Source organism: Ranitomeya imitator, chromosome 1, assembly GCF_032444005.1.
Source record: "Ranitomeya imitator isolate aRanImi1 chromosome 1, aRanImi1.pri, whole genome shotgun sequence".
Classification (NCBI taxonomy): domain Eukaryota; kingdom Metazoa; phylum Chordata; class Amphibia; order Anura; family Dendrobatidae; genus Ranitomeya; species Ranitomeya imitator.
Genome location: NC_091282.1, coordinates 557,238,909 through 557,258,955, shown reverse-complemented (window position 1 = coordinate 557,258,955; position 20,047 = coordinate 557,238,909). Strand labels below are relative to the sequence as shown.

At 42.6% G+C, this 20,047-nt stretch overlaps 1 protein-coding gene across 1 annotated transcript in view; it reads left to right on the top strand.

The window, feature by feature from the left end:
• The window catches only part of JAK3 (Janus kinase 3), a 475,730-nt gene that overhangs the window by 181,780 nt on the left and 273,903 nt on the right, over positions 1–20,047 (top strand). Inside the window, exons 10-14 of the mRNA XM_069767767.1 lie at positions 6,427–6,610; positions 8,122–8,243; positions 15,841–15,972; positions 18,866–18,950; positions 19,618–19,751. Of these exons, the coding sequence (XP_069623868.1) occupies positions 6,427–6,610; positions 8,122–8,243; positions 15,841–15,972; positions 18,866–18,950; positions 19,618–19,751 (657 nt within the window). The remainder of the gene's footprint in view (positions 1–6,426; positions 6,611–8,121; positions 8,244–15,840; positions 15,973–18,865; positions 18,951–19,617; positions 19,752–20,047) is intronic.

Genomic DNA, 20,047 nt, shown 5'->3' with positions numbered 1-20,047 from the left:
CATCCGGCTTCCGAAACAAAAATAGGGGGGAGCAGAATCTTTCACCTTTCTCTGCCTCTAAAACCTCTATCAGGACCTTTTTACGACATAGTTCATAGACCTCCGACACCAGGGCAACCTGCTCTGAGGAACAAGACTGGAAGGGAGTAATCCTGAACTTATCCCATGGAACACAAGAAAATTCTAACTGGAGTCCCAATGATATCAGACTCAGAATCCAATTACTATTAGAGATTTGTGACCAGGTTGGGTAGAATGCCTCTAGTCTCATCCCCACGGGTATCGCTAGTCATTGGGATAGCTTTTTATGCTCCCGTGAAGAGCCTCCAAACATAACCCCCGTACCTTTTCTCTTTTTTTCATCCCACTTAACTTGTTCCTTGGAAGGTCTCTTACGATTGAACCTTCTACTGAAAGAAAAGAACGTCGGTAGGAAGGCGACGGTAGGCTGGGGAACTTCTTCTTATCATCCCCTGCTTTCTCTAAAAAGCTCATGTAGAACTGAACCAAAAAGGTACGCTCCCTCACATACAATGGAGCAGAGTCTTGACCTGGCCTGGATATTCCCCAGCCAGCATTTTAACCACAATGCCCTCCGAGCCGCGTTGGACAGTCCTGCTGCCCTAGCCACCATTCTTACAGAGTCTGCTGAAGCGTCAGCTAGGAAAGCTGCAACCCCCTGATATATTGGTAAGGCATTCAAGATAGACTCCCGCGAGGCTCCTTCCTTCAACTGAGACTCAAGTTGATTCAGCCAGACCATCATGGACCTGGCTGTACTAGTGGATGCCACTGCCAGCTTCAGGGAGCCAGCTGACATTTCCCATGTCCTTTTAAGGAGAGTGTCTGCTTTTTTGTCTAGATTGTACTTCAAGGAACCCAGGTCCTCAAAAGTAGGGAAGATTTTTTTAAAACCTTAGCCACTGCCACATTGAGCTTTGGGGCCTTATCCCATCTATTCACCATGGGATCCTTAAAAGGTTACCTTCATTTAAATGCCGGAGGCAAGGAGCCCCTTTTTTCTGGCCTTTTCTATTCTCGATCGACCAGGTTCTGAATTTTACTATTCAGTGGAAAGGACCTGTGCTTCCTTGGATCCAATCTACCAAACATCAAGTCCTGCACAGAACGCTCTGGCCTGGAATCTGCCACTCCCATAGTGGACTTGATTGCTTTTATCAATTTGTCCATGCGGTCTAAGGGAAAGCAGAAAAGGCCAGAGTCTTACTCTGAAGAAGAAGGCGAAGGAGAAGGCCCCGAGGAATCTTCATCACTTCTCAGGCCAGGATAGGAATCTGAATCAGTACAACTTGCTCTACTTCCACTCCCCTTCCTCTTGGAACTCTCTCCCTGAGATAGGTCTCCTTCATCTCCATGCAAATAATCTCCTTCAGGCTTGTGGTGAAGTCGGGGGTTTCTTCTGCTACCTGAAGGAGGGGGAAACATGAGTCACTGCAATTTAATTTAGAGGCCAACTGCCCCCTTAAAACCCTCACCATCTGCTGTACACAAGGCTGACATAATATTTTCGGGTAAGAGTCTGGCAGGGGGGATCTGCAGAGGGGAACATTCCCTGGGTCTTGCTTTCCCAGAACATTTCTTGTCCTAGTAAGAAAATAAGGGGAAGACTGCATCACCAAGTGTACAATCACGAAGATCTCTTACACATGTTACAGTTAGTAGGTACCGGATCACGAGGGGGACATCTCTCAGCTAATGCTGCTGATTCCTCCATCCTGGAGGAGTTCCTGCGGCTAGACTGACCACTTGCCCGGCTGTTACCTGCTTCCTGGGTCTTTTTTTGGACCGTACGGGGCCTCTCCGTAGTCTGCCGCAGCTACTGGTCCTCCTGCTGCTCAATAGGGGCTTGTGTCATGTCCATTATGATAAGGACTCAGAAGCCCAGATGCAGGTGTTCAGGACCTTTTTAAAGGTGTCCCCTTTCCTGGATATCTGGGTCAGCAGGTTTCTGGCCCCCAACACTACGACCCCCCCCCGACTTCGGTGCCTCCGGCCCCAGCTATCATCCCCAGAGCCACCGCGTGCACGCGACCACATAGTTATCTGTGAGTAAAAAGCCATCCGGCACCCAACTTCCGAGTCGGCCCCTTAGGCCCCACCCTGACACGTCACCACCACGACCTCCAATGACACCGCATCAGAGGACTGCCCAGAGACCTCACCAGCTGAGCCTCCGACACGCCTCTGGCATGCCATGCCACTTGGCACCTCCCTGATGCCACCAGACCCGGAAGACACCAGAGTATGCCGGAGAGCGCATAAAAGGAGCCATCGGGACCATCAGGGGGAATACTTACCTTCCGGCGCTGGTCCTCCGGAGTCGGTAATCCCCCGGACACCGCTCCACCACCTGCCCGCTCACTGCTGTGGAATCCTCACTGGACCCACCGTGGCGCTTCCAGGGACCCCAGACCGGCTGAGGCAGGGGACCCCCGTTACCTAAACAGACTGGCCAGGCCTGAGATCCTGATGAATCCTTCTCCAGGTATCTGTAGGAACACTGTCCTCTTCAGGAACAGGAAACCAATTGATGCATGGGAGAGGTGCTGCCCTTTTGTATTTGTAGGTCTCCTGTTCCTGAAGGGTGAATCCCCTCTCTCATTGGTACTGTCATGGGTGACCGAATAAAAAACCTTTCTCCTTACCTGGCCACAGTCCACCGGCGATGTTCCCTCCAGGCATTTCAAGCACGGTGAATGACAATGTTGTCATGCAATGGTGACGTGCGAGCTGATGTCAGCTGCCAGCCTCTGATTGGCTGGCGGCTTTTAGCTATAGCCATGCAGGCCCACACGGCATTAGAGTTTAACTGAACCTGTGTCCAAGACACAGGTTCAGTTACTGCACCAGCAGAATCCTGCCACTGGTGCCCAGTGAGCTGAAATGATGGGGCCCGATGCAGGCCCCCTCTGCTCATCGAGCCCCATATGGCAATCAGGACAGTAATGCCCTGATGGCTTGCCCTGGCGTTACTGATTCAATTGCATTTTTTTAAAAAACTTTTGATGTTTTACTTTCATTTTTAATATCACTAATTACATAAGAAAATCCTGAACTCTTGCAATTATCATATTGTCCACAAAAGATAATATTGGACTGATGCACACAAAAAAAAAAAACTTGAGGTAAAATTTTGCTAGTTCATACTAATTTAGTGGAAGGCAGCAAATGGTACCTGCATGCTGGATCCTGACACCGGAATAAAATATTAAGGAAAATTAAAATTAATAGATGTAAAGTAAGTCATTTTTATTATTCATCCCATTGAGATATTTAGTATCCAGTGTCAGGATCTAGTACGCTTCGCGTAGCACCAATTGCTTCTCCCTGTTGCCACCCCTGACAGAACAGGTTAATTTTTCATTGCCAAAAAAGGGAAAGTTAGATAGATCACCTTTATGAATGGCAGAAAAATGTTTTGCTGCTACTGTATAACCCTGGTTGTTCCCGATAATATTGGCTATGTGTTCCGATATCTTTTTCTTGCGGTATAACCTATGTAGAAAACTTTACAAGCTCAACATTCTATACAATTGATTATGTGAACCGATTCACTATTAATGAATGGCTTGACGTAATATTTCTAATTATGTCCTGAAAAAAAGATTTTTTTTGTTTACGCATGATTACACACAGTGCATCTGCTCCCAGAGCATCTGTAAAACCCTTTTACAGACAACCAAGAGGAGGCAGATCGTGGTAGGTGTGATAAACTGGGAGACATCATATTGCCTATTGTACGACCCCTTTTGGCTACACATCCACAGCCCCCTTTAATGATGGTTCATAAAGTATTTTCTTGGTTCACAAAATGGAAATATTTAAGGGTGATTTTTTTAATATTCTTATATTGGGGGTAGTAAGATGTTAAAAATGTTACTGGCATTGTAGATTCTACAGCATTGTTTCTCTGGTAGTAAACTAGAATGTGGTAGGCTAGCAACCTGTCTGCAGACATATTTGACATTTTTTGTTTTTGTAGCCACTATCAAAGATCTTTGGTTGCTAATGGAACTCTCAGCCCAAAAAACTCATTGCTTGAACAAATGCATCTCACTCCAATGAATTCATCCCTAAGAATGGCCTTAATAGGGTTCTTGGGGTGTGAGCAAGTGGATAGCAGAATTGTATTCCCTAAAGTATCCTTTCTATTGAGGGAAGTGTCAACTCTGCATGTGTATTATTTCCAATGAGTAACACGTCTGGAAAGGCAGCTTGGATTGTAGGGGTACCGCATATAAAATGCAAATTTCATTGGTTGGTATTCAAATACCTAGTGAAATCAAGAAAATGTATGGAATCCTCTCTCTATACCATTAGAACATCGTCCACATATCTTCCATACCAAATTACGTGTGAAAAAAAGGGATTTTTATGAGAAAAAAGAAAAATATCTTCCACATGACATAAATAATATAGCTAAGTACGGGGAAATGTGCAACCAACTAGGTAACTAGTGTCTGCAAAAAATAAAGATATATAATGTCACATGTAATGAAAAGAAAATCTTGTTGCCACTGAAATGTATTGCAAGATGTAAGGACTGAAGATGTATCCCTCAAATACACTGGAGCAAGGGGAATACGAGGTTGAAGATGTTCATCTAGCCACTGGCAAATATTTTTATTAAGAGAATCTTATGCCTGAGATTATAGGATGGAGGGGAGGTGGAAAAATGTCCTTGCGCGTCTTTTGAAAGTCTGTGAAAAATCAGAGTAATGGGGTGATCAGGTTATAGCCATCTGGCAATTTTACTAGTCATAACCCCTAATCTTAACTCATCATTGATGTAAGGAGACCGTTCACATTTGAATGACATAGTGGAATCAGACTTGAGTGATTTGTACGTAGCGGTATCTCATAGAATAGCCCATACTAATTTGCCGTAAAAGCAGTGTCAAGTACAACTACACACCCATCCTTATCAGCCTGACGTTTAGTGATGTTATAATTTGTCTGCAAGTTCTTGATAGCCTCAGAATGTTCATCATTTAAATTGCAACGGAGTGTCGATGAATTAGTTTTTTCATATAGTCTCTTCAGATCCTGTATGACGAGACTCTGGAATAAAGACAATGATGGAACTATGGCTTGAAGTGGATAATAGGTGGGATTTCATGGCATAACTGAGAAGTCAGAGTCCCTTATCTTATCTGTATTATCCTCAGTGTTTTGAAGTTTGGACAGGTTAAGTATGACATTCTGTTCCACAAATGATAAAGATGCATCATTTGTTGTAATAGATGCAATCTTCGATGGAATTCCTTCAGCTGTAGATTATTCCTCTGAAAAAAATGTTTTTTAACCATCAAAAGTCTAGTAAATTTGTTGACATCCCTAATGGTGTTCAAAAAATCAAAACTGCAGGTGGAAAAGTAATTTAAACCTTTCGCAAGGACATCAAAATGTGCATATTATAGAATTGTGGGGTTAGAACGATGACGCTCTATACATTCTCAGTCAGTGGTAATATGTTTTCTCTCCCTCCTGGGATATCTTCTCCAATTGTCAGGCCATGAGGTTTTTTCCTTTCTAACCATGTTTTATTCTTTTCAAAAAAGTTATTTTATTTTACCTGAACTATTGTGTTGAAAAACGACCTCTTTCTCCAAACACATCATTCTACTGTTTACCAAAAACATAATGAGGCCTACAAAGAAAAGAACACAGTATATACCGTCAAATATGTTGGAGGTTCAAAGATGTTTTGGGTACGTTGACTCTGTGCAATGCATCATGAAATCTGAAGATTACCAAAGGATTACAATGTTGTGCCCAGTGTCAGAAAGCTGGGTTTGCGTCCTAGGTCATGTGTCTTCCAGCAGGACAATGACCCCAAAACATACTTCAAGAAGCACTCAGAAATGGATGAAAGCAAAGTGCTAGTGAGTTCTGAAGTGGCCAGCAATAAGTCCGGATCTAAATCTCATTAAACATCTGTGGAGAGATCTTAAAACTTCTGTTGGGAGAGGCACCCTTCAAATATGAGACACCTGGAGCAGTTTGCAAAAGAAGAGTATTCCAAAACTCCAGTTGAGTGGTTTTAAAAGCTTATAGATGGTTAGAGGAAGAGATTGATTGCAGTTATTTATTCCAAAGGGTGCCAACAATTTTTTCTGGCCCATGTTTGAAATTTTTATGTGAAATTTATTTCCGATTTGACTTTTTTTTCTCTTTTTTTGTGTTGTTCCAATACACACAGAGGAATAAAATGTGTATAATAAAAGATGTGTAATTGCAATAATTTTCTACAAAAAAATACTTAATTTTGTGGACCAATTTCAAGGGTGCCAACTCTTTCGGCCATGACTGCATCTAAATTTTCTTTGATTTTCTTTTCTTTTCTTAAGCTTAAAACACATATAAATGTTTCTATAGCCAATTTTATTGCATCTATCTCTACAGAGTTCTTTGGGTAAGGATTTTCAGGGATGTTCCATTCAGTGTAAGAATGACACATTTTGTTTGGCGGGTGTTTCCCGTTGCTTCACCAGTTTGCGGTCTCTCTTGGAGTATTACCAGTATAATAATCTGCGTCTGGGTGGTGTCTCCACATGTCTGACATCTTGCTGCCCTCCAAGAGCCAAAGGTATTTGAAACTTAAACATAGAGAACACAAGTTATTTATAATTGATTTAAGGTAAAATGAAAATATCTGCTAATATGCTAAACAGCAGATTCTTATGAATAAAATTCTTTAAAATGTGATATAATTTATCATATATCTAGAAGATCTCTTTGAGCTAAAGGTATAAAGTTGTACTTTGTTCATCAATCCATCCTTCTAGTGTCGGACTGGGGGGCCAAAGGCCTACCAGTAAGGCTACTTTCACACTTCCGTCTTCTGGGCTCCGTTGCAATCTGTTGTTATGGGCAAAAAACGCATCCTGAAAATGTGCTTGCAGGATGCGTTTTTTGCCCATAGACTTGTATTAGCGACGGATCGCGATGGATGGGCACACGTGTTTTGGCGGACGCAACACACAAAAAAAGTTCAGTGTAACTTTTTTGTGCGATGGTTCCGCCATTTCCGAACTCGCATGCGTGGCCGGAACTCCACCCCCTCCTCCCCGCTCATCACAATGGGCAGCGGATGCGTTGTGAAACTGCATCCGCTGCCCACGTTGTGCTAAATTTAGCACAACGTCCGTCGGTACATCAGGTCGACGGTTTGCGATGGCCCGGTACGACGAAAGTGTGAAAGTAGCCTAACCCACTCCAGAACACCACTTTTCAGCTTCATGCAAATGTGGCATTATTCTCAGTCACAAATTTATATAGCAATTAACTAGGTAGATTGTTAAATGAATAAGATGCTGTTTTTGTCTGTAAATAGTGATTTAAGTATATTGTGTCAAGTACTGCTAATTTAAGAGGTTGGTGGTCTACTCTTGGCCATAACACTGTAGGGCACCCTAGCTCACCCTGTTCCTGGGATACTTCAGATGGCAAAAATGCCAGAGCCTCCTCCTTTGTCTTATCTCCTAAGATAGCCCTCTGTTTGTTCCCTTCCCCCACCCAGGGAAGAGGGGGTGCTACTGTGCACCTCAGTACACCAACCCGACAAACAGGGCAACAAAGACAAGGGTTAGGTGAAAACTCCAGACACACAAAATATTCACTCACATATAACAGAGGAATCCACCGGGGTGTGCAGAAAGGGCAAGAAAGCAAAACAGAAAAGGATAAGGAATGACCAAGCGTACAAATCAAACAGTCGCTTATAACTCCTTCTCATACCAGCTTCTCTCCCTCCTTTAGCCATATAGCACAAAGATAACTCTGGCGAGCCCAAATTATATAGGAAAAAGGAGTGGCTAATGTGCATAGCTGAGAACAGGGATTTTCAATATGGCCAATTAACCCTTGTTCTGCTGGAAGAAATAAACATGTTTAATAAGACGGAGTAGTGCTTCTCCTAAGCGCCCAGTAAAAGCAATCAGACTCTGTGGTCTTTGGCTCTGCTCCATCGCAGTAACCTCATGACACCAAGCCCTTCCATTCATCCATCCAAACAGTTATAGAAATCTACTTGAGTTTATTTGTTTATTGTGATAAATAACAAAATAACATGACTGAGAGGTTTAATTTCTTTTCCAGATAAATCAAACCTTCTAATTCTACGTGACAGTTGCCATCAGCAACTTATGTCACCAGGAAGACAAAGAAAAAACATCCCATTATTGACTTTTCAAAAGATTGATGTAAAAGATATCACCTTTGTAAGTAGATTACACATATGTCATTAAATGTTTTAAAAAATAAATGATACATGGCAGTTTGGCTGCTTTTATATTGGTTTCCTGCTGGTAATGTGTTGCAGAAGCATTTTTCACCGTTATCTATTGCAACTCAAAGTAGGTAGGTACTCACAAGCAATTGAAACAGTAGCTGGGTTTATAAAGTTTTATTAAAAAAAATGTAACAAACACATCATTCTACTGTTTACCAAAAACATAATGAGGCCTACAAAGAAAAGAACACAGTATATACCGTCAAATATGTTGGAGGTTCAAAGATGTTTTGGGTACGTTGACTCTGTGCAATGCATCATGAAATCTGAAGATTACCAAAGGATTACAATGTTGGACCACAAAATGTGTTGTGCAATTTGTCCTGAGTATGCCAATACCCTATTTGTGGGAGTAAACCACTGTTTGGGTGCACAGCAGAGCTCGGAAGGGAAGGAGCGCCGTTTGAGTTTTTCAACGCAGAATTGAGATCGGACGCCAAGCCGCATTTGGAGAGCCCCTGATGTGCCTAAACAGTGGAAACCCCCCAATTCTAATTCCAACCCTAGCCCCAACACACCCTTAACCCTAATCCCAGCCCTAACCAAAACCTAACCAAAAACCTAACCCTAACACACCCATAACCCTAATCCCAACCCTAACCCTAATCCTAACCCTAATCCAAATCCTAACTCTACATTTAGCCCCAACCCTAACCCTAATTATAGTCCCAACCAAACCCTAACTTTAGCCCCAACGCTAACTTTAACTTTAGCCCCAACTCTAACTTTAGCCCCAACCCTAACCCTAACTTTAGCCCCGACCCTAACCCTCACTTTAGCTCCAAACCCTAACCCTAACCATAATGGGAAAATGAAAATACATTTTTTTTATTTTATTATTCTTCACTAACTAAGGGGGTGATAAAGGGGGTTTGATTTACTATTTATAGTGGGATTTTATGTTTGGCAGCTGTCACACGCTAAAAGACGCTTTTTATTGCAAAAAAAAATAGTTTTTACATCACCATATTTTGAGAGCTATAATTTTTCATATTTTGGCCCACAGAGTCATGTGTGGTCTTGTTTTTTGCAGGACGAGTTGACATTTTTATTGATACCATTTTCGGGCACATGACATTTTGTGATCGCTTTTTATTACGATTTTTGGGAGGCAGAATGAACAAAAAAACAGCAATTTATGAATTTCTTTTGGGGAGTGTTTATACCGTTCCGCGTGTGATAAAATTGATAAAGCAGTTTTATTCTTCGGGTCAGTGCGATTACAATTGATACCTCGTTTATATCATTTTTTATGTTGTGGCGCTTTTATACAATAAAAACTATTTTTTTATGTTTTGGCGCTTTTATACAATAAAAACTATTTTATATAAAAAATAATTATTTTTGCATCGCTTAATTCTGAGAGCTATAACTTTTTTATTTTTTGCTGATGAGGCTGAATGGTGGCTCGTTTTTTGCAGGTCAAGATGTCATTTTCAGCGTTACCATGTTTATTTATGTCCGTCTTTTTGATCGCGTGTTATTCCACTTTTTATTCGGAGGTATGATGATAAAGCATTGTTTTTTTGCTTTGTTTTTTACTATGGGGTTCACTAAAGGGGTTAAATAGTGGGACCGTTTTATAGGTTGGGTAATTACGGACGCGGCAATACTGAATATGTGTACTTTTATGTTTTTTTTATTTACATAAAGAAATATATTTAATGGAAAAATATTTATTTTTTCTTTATTTAGCAATTTAATAAAATATTTTTACACATGCTAATATTTTTTTTTTACTATTTTACATTGTCACAGGATGGGACATCACGATATAAAGTCAGATCGCTGATCTGACACTTTGCACTGCACTGTATCAGATCAGCGATCTAACAGGCAGTGAAGTAGGCTTGCCGGTGCCTGCTCTCAGTAGGCACTGAGAAGCCATCTCCCTGCAGGACCCGGAAGGAACCCACGGCCATCGTGGAGCTGAGGGTCTGAAAAGAGAATCTCAGGACAACGTGATCACATTGCGGTGTTCTGAGGAAAGCACGCAGGGAGCCCCCTCTTGCTTCTCTATGCGTCTGCTGGCACCAGAACGCTGTGATCTTGTTTAATCGTAGTGTTCTGGGGGTTAAAGTGCCAGGAGCAGTCTGTGACTGCTCCTGGCACTTAGTGCCGGGTGTCAGCTGATTCTCACCACCCGTGTGAACAGCCGATCGCTGATGACATACTATCCCATCCATGGTCAGACGGGCCCAGGGCACGTGGACGGGATAGTATGTCAAATGGAAAGAGGTTAAAAATATCCTTGTAAAAGTTTGATGTATTGTAGAGTATAAACTTTGGAAAACTCCCAAAAATTGGATAACAAGTAGTGATGAGCAGGTACCATAATATTTGTAATCGCTATACTCATAATGAGTACTTTAAAAAAATCGTGTTTTCATTCCGAATAGTGGATACAATGCAAGTCAATGGGAAATGCAAGTAATTTTGTGCTGGACCCTACAAAGGGGTCTGGGGCCAGATGAAAAGGCTGAAATGGATGGAAAAGTATGAAGCAGAATGGGAAGAGCCTGGAGAATATGCTTCCATGCATTTCTGACTCGCATATGGTTTCTGGGAAGAAGTTTGTCGCAGTATTACGCCACTTTTACAGATACACAAGAACAACTACCAAACCTAGATTTCTTTTGAATATGTATCCCCTATCTCAGTCACAATATGGGATAACCTGTCACAAGGACCTTCAATGACAAATATTGGTAGGACAACTCTACATTCAAGATTTGTCTACTGCACAATGTGCATAGGGTTTGTAAAAATTATCTCTAAGGGCTGAGTCATGATTGACGCAGGAAGCCACCATCCCAAGGGCCTCCAATCACAAATAGTAGTTATGCTGGAGTAGGAATACTGTCCTGGTTTGTCCACTGCACAATGTGCATAGAGTTTGTAAAAATTAGCTCTAATGGTTGATGCAGGAAGCCACCATCCCAAGGGCCTCCAATCACAAAAAAGTAGTTAGGTTGGAGTAGGAATATTGTTCTGGTTTGTTCACCGCACAATGTGCATAGGGTTTGTAAAAATTAGCCCTATGGGCTGAGTAATGGTTGATGAAGGAAGGAAACCAGTTTTTATGGGAAAGGGTTGACGTTAACAGCAGTAGCATGAATCAGCATTTTTGGTGAACTTAGGTTGGCTTGCTGTCATCTGGAGGAATTTCAAACTGTGGAGATATCCAGTCCTTGTTGAATTTAATCAGAGTAAGTCTGTCTGCATTTTCCGTGGAGAGGTGCTTGCGCCTATCAGTGATGATTGACTTAGCGGAACTGAAAACACGCTCTGACATCAAACTAGCAGTCGGGCAGGCCAGCATCTCCAAGACGTATAAGGAGAGGTCGGGCCAAGTGCTCAGCTTGGACACCCAATAATTTTAGGGAACATAAGTGTCAGAAAGGAAGCACGTATGATCACTGAAGTAAGTACCCCTTGACCATATTCTGCAACTGCTCCCTCCTTGGCATTGTTACAGGCACAGATATCCCTTGCTGTTGTGCTGGTTTATTGAAAATTGCCCAATTTGTGCACATTTTCCCCCCACCTCTGTTGTACCTGGTATTCGCGTCTCTCCCCATTATCCCTTGGTATTAAAAGCAGCCGCTACCTCTGCCATGAGCATTGTCTGAGGGTGATGCTTTCAGCAACTGATCTACAACGGCCCTCTTGAACGATTCCATTGTAAAACTCTTTGGTGACTCCAAATGAAGAGGAAATTTCTCCTTGTCCTCTGGATTCAGAAAAGTGGCCAACCAGTATTGGTTGTTGGATAAAATGTGTATCACGTGAAGGTCTTGCCACAGACACTTACACATGAACTGTGCCATGTGAGCCAAGCTGCAAAAAGGCAAATATTCTGTGTCCCCAACAGTAGGAGCAGTACCCATCCTCTCCTCACACTGACTCGCCTCCTCCTCCACAAACTCCTCCTCTCCAGCCCATCAAGGCTGCACAGACATGAAACTGGGGTTGGGTGTCCCCTCTGTAGCATTAGGAGTCCCCTCAGTAGCACAGAAAAGCAAGTCCTCTCCCTCCTCATCCTCCTCCTCATCACCCAATATTGCCTCATAATATTGGCTGGGCTGGGTAGTATCACCCATTATGAAATCTGGCTCCATACCAACATGCTGGGCACTCAAAGCTTCCTCTTTGAGATTATGCAGTGATTGTTTGAAAAGACACAGCAGCGGGATGGTTACTCTGATAATAGCCTGATCACGGCTCACAAGCTTGGTGCAGTACTCAAAGTTCTCAAGAACCTCACAAATGTCAGCGGTCCACACTCATTTGACCTTGTTATGTGTGGTGACTGACTCTCAGTCTGATGGGCATGTTGAAGCTGGTATTCAACATCTGCTCTCTGCTGCTCACTAATCCTCACCAACATATGATAGGTTGAATTCCATCGAATGGGCAGGTCGCAAATGAGTCGATGACTTGGCAAATTCAAGCGCTTTTGCAGCGCTGTAAAACCAGAAAAAGAGGTAGAGGAATGGCAGAAATGGCCACTAATATGGCGCACCTTCTCAAGTAGGTACGGCAAGGCAGGGTAACTTTTCAGAAATTTCTGAACAACTAGGTTCAGCACGTGAGCCATGCATGGCATGTGTACTAGCTTGCTGACCTTTAAGGCTGCCACCAGGTTATGCCTATTATCGCAGACGACCAGACTGGGTTGGAGTTGCAGCAGGGAGAGCCACTGAACGGTCTGTTATTTTAAAGCTTGCCACAGCTCTGCTGCATTGTGTGGTTTATGACCTAAAAAGATCAGCTTCAGCAGAGTGTGTTGCCGCTTTGCCAATGCACTGCTGCACAGGTCCCAGCTTGACAGTGATGGGAGGGGATACTTCAGCAGAGGATGAGGAGCAGGAGGAATGGAATATGAAGAGGAGGAAACACCCAGTCTGCCGTGAAAGAAATGTACCGTCCCTGTCCACAGTAACTTGTCCAGGTGTCTGTTGTTAGGTGGACCTTCCCGGTTATGGCATTGGTGAGAGCACAGTTCAGATTGTTTAACACATGCTTGTGTAATGCAGGGATGGCACACTGGGCAAAATAGTGGCTGCTGGGAACACTGTATCATGGGGAAGCCACAGCCAAGAGATCACAGAAAGACAGTGTTCCCACAAGCCTAAACGACAACAGCCCCGCAGCTAGCAATTTGGCAATGTGCGAGTTTAGTATTTGTGCCTGTGGGTGCGTGGCTGGGTATTTACGCTTTCTTTCCAAGCTCTCAGGCATGGACATTTGGACACTTTGCTGGGTCAAGGAAGTGGATGTGGTTGATGTTTCTTATGTGTGAACAACCGCAGCTTGTGGGTAGGAGGTATGATCGCCTCCTTCCTGAACAGCACTTTCTGAAGGACATAGCCCAGGCAACATGGCAGTGGTTTGACCCGCAGACACAGATTTGGTACTCTTGTGTTCTGCCCACCTACTGGGGTGCTTGGCTGCCATGTGGTTTTGCATACTGGTGGTGCTCATGTTGCCATTGACTTGACCTCTGCTCAATATGGTATAGCAGATGCTACAGACTACAATGTTTTTCTCTGAAGAACTCTCAGAAAAAATTCCACACAGCGGCTGAACACCCCCTTATTCTGACTTGGCACACAGAGGGGGTGCTGTTGACCCAGTTATCACTCGAGGCAAACCACAACCCCTTGGTGCCTGTGTTGTGCTACATATCCATCTTCCTCTGTGTTGCTGTGATGGCTATGCGTCCCAACGATCCAGGTCGGATCAGTGGACTCATCATCGACCACCTCCTCTTCCATCTCATCCTCCTTCCCAGATGACATTGTAGGCTGACCTGATGGCAACTGTGTCTCATCATCATCAGCCTCCACCTCTGGAGACAGTAAAAGACAATCCTCCAAGTGGCTTTCTTCTGGCCGTAGGTTCTCAAATACTTGAGCATCAATGCACGACACCTCCTCACGTCCCTCTTCAATGCTGCAAGGTGATAGGCCAGAGCTAACCAAAGGATACATAGAAAACAGATCCTCAGAGTGGCCAAGCTTGGGGTCATATGTCTCCTATGACTGATAATGGCGGGAGGAAGGAGAACAAGCTGTTAGGTGTCGAGTTCCCGCCGCTGCACAGAGGGAATCTCGAACCACCTCCGCCATGGTCTGCCATTCTTCTGCAGCCACAGTGGAGTCTGCTCAGTGGAGACATCAGTCCCAGCGTCTGGCTCAGGCAGATACTCTGTGCTTGGTTGCTGCTGCTCTTCCAGGCTCAGCTATTGTAGCCAGTACTGGTCAGCGGCAAGCAGACGCTTCTGGGACTAAGTCCTGCTTTTCCCCTTCTGAGCATGCCCAAAGGAAGACTTCTCATTGGAGGTCGGGGGTCACACGCTCAAGGCCTGTAGCAACTCCCATTGGACCTCTATGAAGGTCCTTGTCTGCTGCAGCTATAAAAGGTTCGCATGGCCGCACGGCCATGTGCTAGTATCAACCTATGTTATGAGCTTTGATATCTTGTGGTCATGTCTGCATGTGGTCAGGGTTGGCTAAAATAAGCCCCTAGAATACCAGCACCTCCAGTGAGGAGTTCTGTGTGTATGGATTCAGGGTTGGCTGAAATAAGCCCCTAGAATTCCGGCTCCACCGGAGAGGAGTTGTTTGTGTGCTAGGCTGACTGCATGACCACTCTTTGCTTTTGCTCAGTTAGGTAGCTGTGATCCTCGGTGAGGTTAACAGGGCACAGCATTTTCATATCTTTGCAATTCTGTGAAGTAACAGAGTTCGCTTATACCGCCATATAGCACCGCCATTTGCAAGCAGCATGTTCTCTCCTACATGGTGGATCCCGCATTGCGAACGCACCTATTTAACAACCAAGATGTCTGTGGTATTACTGTGATTGGTTAAGAAGCCCAGCATGTTTAGTGGCTGCCTGCAAAGGAGGGGCCAAAACTGCAGGGCAGGAGATCCGAATATAGAGAGGTGAGTGCACACGTACTCGCAATGTAAAGAGTAACCCAAATACTGTACTATCCGTGCGAATAGCGAATAGTAAAAAATACACTCACTCATCACTAATAACAAGGGCAAAAATTCTTATTCTTTTGTACACTGATGTTCATACATGGTGCACATTATGGGGGCTGATTCATCAAGACTTGTAGTGCACATCCCAGAATTGAAAACAAGCAGCTGGAATTTGATATCTTCTAGCTACCATGGGCCAGATTTAGAAGGGTTTCTCCTACAATTTATGCCACTTTCTGGTATAAAAGGCATTACGTTATTTAGGTTACAATTTGCCTCGACCTTTGACCGAAGTCCTTCTACCCCTCACCTATACCCTCCCCCTGTTTCATCTCCACGCACTATTTTTTCTAGAACTGTGGTGTGTTGGCGTAAAAAATGCATGACTTCTTAAACCTGAGTAGTGGTGTAAACAGAACTATGAATTCATCCCTATGGGTTTAGGCTATAGTTTATTGTTGTAATAATTGCAGAGTAAGTTAGAATAGTGATGGCCATGATGCAGAATGTCACACAATTCTTTTCTAGTTAGAAAGCCAGGGAAAAGGCTCGTTCACCAAAATATTTCATGGATTGCACAGAAATACGCATGGAGAAGAAGAGCATGAAGTCGATGTTCTGCTGAAAATTCTGGATGCCACTCACCAACACTACCAAGAGGTAAAAATGTAATGGCTATCTTACATGATGCATGCATGTGTGCAACAGACAATTAATAACTTTACTTTTCTATTAGATTTTGGAGGTGGAAATCCCTACAGTAAAAAAATATACAGTGGATACGGAAAGTATTCAGACCCCTTTACATTTTTCATAGATGACCTGTCAGTCACGATCAAAGGGCAGGGAGAAGTTGCCAGGGACCTACCCACCTCATTAATATATAGCACTATCTAGGTCCTCAGCAGTTATTAAAGTACAGTATGTTTTTCTCTCAAACGTTGCAGCGTTTCAGAGGCAAACATACCTGGCTTGGGTACAACAGCCAGTAGCTAATGCATGCTGTCCACGGCTTGAGAGCACTTATTAACTGTCAAATGTCAGGTTCCCTTAAAAAAAAACAGCAATTCTGTTGTCATTTTTTGTGCTTTATTTTAATGGATTAGTGGTAAGAGTAACATAGAACAAAGTTGGTCAAGTTTACACAAAAAGAACTTCAACTTTGCTATTTGTATTATGTCAAAATAGTTGTAACTAGGCGTTTTTATTGGTATAACTAATTTTTTATAAGTATAACTTTTAGATCCATAATACTTTCTGATGTTTTTTATTCTATTTTTTGAGAGGAAGTGTGACCAAAAAAACATAGATTTCAAGGCCAATTCATTAAGAATGACGTTATGCAAGCCAATGTTAGAGTAACATGCACCTAATTCATTAGGAAGTGTCTGCTCCTTACCTTTTGCTTTAATGACTGCTTTGCACACTCTTGGCATTCTCTTGATGAGCTTCAAGAGGTAGTCCCTGGGAATGGTTTTCACTTCACAGGTGTGCCCTGCCAGGTTTAATAAGTGGGATTTCTTGCCTTATAAATGGTGTTGGGACCATCAGTTGTGTTGTACAGAAGTCTGGTGGATACACAGCTGATAGTCCTACTGAATAGACTGTTAGAATTTGTATTATGGCAAGAAAAAAGCAGCTAAGTAAAGAAAAACGAGTGGCCCATCATTACTTTAAGAAATGAAGGTCAGTCAGTCCGAAAAATTGGGAAAACTTTGAAAGTGTCCCCAAGTGAAGTTGCAAAAGCCATCAAGCGCTACAAAGAAACTGGCTCACATGAGGACCACCCCAGGAAAGGAAGACCAACAGTCACCTCTGCTTCTGAGGATAAGGTTATCCGAGTCACCAGCCTCAGAAATCACAGGTTAACAGCAGCTCAGATTAGAGACCAGGTCAATGCCACACAGAGTTCTAGCAGCAGACACATCTCTACAACAACTGTTAAGAGGAGACTTTGTGCAGCAGACCTTCATGGTAAAATAGCTGCTAGGAAACCACTGCTAAGGACAGGCAACAAGCAGAAGAGACTTGTTTGGGCTAAAGAACACAAAGAATGGACATTAGACCAGTGGAAATCTGTGCTTTGGTCTGATGAGTCCAAATTTGAGATCTTTGGTTCCAACCACCGTGTCTTTGTGCGATGCAGAAAAGGTGAACGGATGGACTCTACATGCTTGATTCCCACCGTGAAGCATGGAGGAGGAGGTGTGATGGTGTGGGGGTGCTTTGCTGGTGACACTGTTGGGGATTTATTCAAAATTGAAGGCATACTGAACCAGCATGGCTACCACAGCATCTTGTAGTAGCATGCTATTCCATCCGGTTTGCGTTTAGTTGGACCATCATTTATTTTTCAACAGGACAATGACCCCAAACACACCTCTAGGCTGTGTAAGGGCTATTTGACCAAGGAGGAGAGTGATGGGGTGCTACGCCAGATGACCTGGCCTCCACAGTCACCAGACCTGAACCCAATCGGGTTTGGGGTGAGCTGGACCTCAGAGTGAAGGCAAAAGGGCCAACAAGTGCTAAGCATCTCTGGGAATTCATTCAAGATTGTTGGAAGACCATTCCCGGTGACTACCTCTTGAAGATCATCAAGAGAATGCCAAGAGTGTGCAAAGCAGTCATCAAAGCAAAAAGTGGCTACTTTGAAGAACCTAGAATATAAGACATATTTTCAGTTGTTTCACACTTTTTTGTTAAGTATATAATTCCACATGTGTTAATTCATAATTCATTTTGATGCCTTCAGTGTGAATGTACAATTTTCAAAGTCATGAAAATACAGAAAAATCTTTAAATGAGAAGGTGTGTCCAAACTTTTGGTCTGCACTTTATATATATATATATATATATATATATATATATATATGTGTAAATGACAGAACTGCTGTATGTAGAAGCTCATGTTAAAATTGCATTGCAATCAGATAGCAATCGTAATGCACTTGGATTTAAATCGGATGCTAGGTGTGAAAATCACATTGTACTCGCATGACACTCGCATGGTACTCGTCCTTTTTTTTGGTCCAGTTACGGAACATTTTTTTTTCTTGCATATGCTTGAGCCCTAACCTGTGTTTTCATCATTTAATCCTCTGCTCTTTCTGGGATTTTTGGTCCAGTGGGCAGTCTGATCAGTGACTAACAGCTTTCTTTGTATAAGAGTGCATACACAGATAGCTGTCAGTCACTGATAGGACCGCCCACTGGACCAAAAATCCCAGAAAGAGCAGAGGTGTCAATTCTGAAAATACAGGTTATAAAGACTATTTTCCCACAAAACTATATATCAATCTACTCTGTTCCCCCTGCTCTATAACATGACATCTGTGGATTGGATGCCATTTCCGTTGTGACAAATTTACTTTGAAGATAACGAAAAAACTAAACTGGCTCTGGAATATTTTAATTATAAGAGGGGAAAGAGCCTAGGTTATTAATACATGGTATGGCAACTTGTTTTCTAGCATATTTCTAGTATACCCATAATAATATTAGAAAATAAAGGAAATAGATGACATTGCTAATTTATATTTATTGCTTTTAGTCTTTTCTAGAAGCAGCAAGCTTAATGAATCAACTCTCACACAAACACCAAGTCCTTCTTCATGGTGTATGTGTTGGAAAGCAGAGTAAGTGTGTTTGGTCCACATTGTCATTTTAATATATGTTATAAATGTCGAACATGGCAAATGCACCAGATTCCTGCCTTAATTTGAGAACGTTTTGTGCTGTGTGTTAGTAAGTTCTCCTTAGTGTATTTTGTTACTTGTCACAGCATGGACTCCCTTCTACTTTTCCACTCCTTCCCCCAATAGTCACAGCAGTAAGCATGGCAGTGCTCTCTTTCCCATCGTTGTCATAGATCACTTCCGCAAGCTCTTCCTGAAGCAGGACCACACACTGACAAGTTTAAAGGGAAATCTGTCCCTGCACAAAGTATAAATGTGTGCTACGACAACTACAACTCCATATAATCCCACTGGATTTTTCTGGTACAATACACTCCTGTCCTATACAAAGAAATATTTTTCATCTTTCAGCAGCTCTTTCTATCTATTCTGTGTGACTTGCTTCATAGGTATTTTTTATCTGCTTACTTGTCTTTGTTATTTTTCTTATTTTTCAAGGGTTATTTTGGGGCTTCAAAGCAATTTTTGAACATAGTGTTATGGTTAAGTTACATTATATTCAACTTACAATTGTTGCCCTTGAAAATGTATTAGTATTGTAATTTGAAGGACCACTATTTTGCGATTCCAAATGACAGTCATTTCTGTGTATATATTATTTTTGCAGTTGTAATGGTTCAGGAATTTGCCTCTTTGGGTGCTTTAGATCTTTACCTGAAACGAAGGCAACAGAAAGGCCCTATACCTATCAGCTGGAAGCTAGAAGTTGTAAAGCAACTTGCGTATGCCCTCTGCTACATGGTAAGGCTCTGACAGCGGCAGCAAATAAATGTGTGTGTAGATGCATATATGTACAGTGGCATGTAAGCATTTAGGCACCCCTGGTCAAAATTACTGTTATTGCGAACAGTTAAGCAAGATGAAGATTAAATGATTTCTAAAAGGGCAGGGAAATAAATGGTTTTGTAATTTACAGTTATTAGCCCCTTAAAGGGAACCTGTCACCCCGTTTTTTCAAGATGATATAAAAATAGAGCTAAATAGGGGCAGAGCTGTGCTTTAAATTAGTGTACTTTTGGAGCCTTTATTCCCCACCT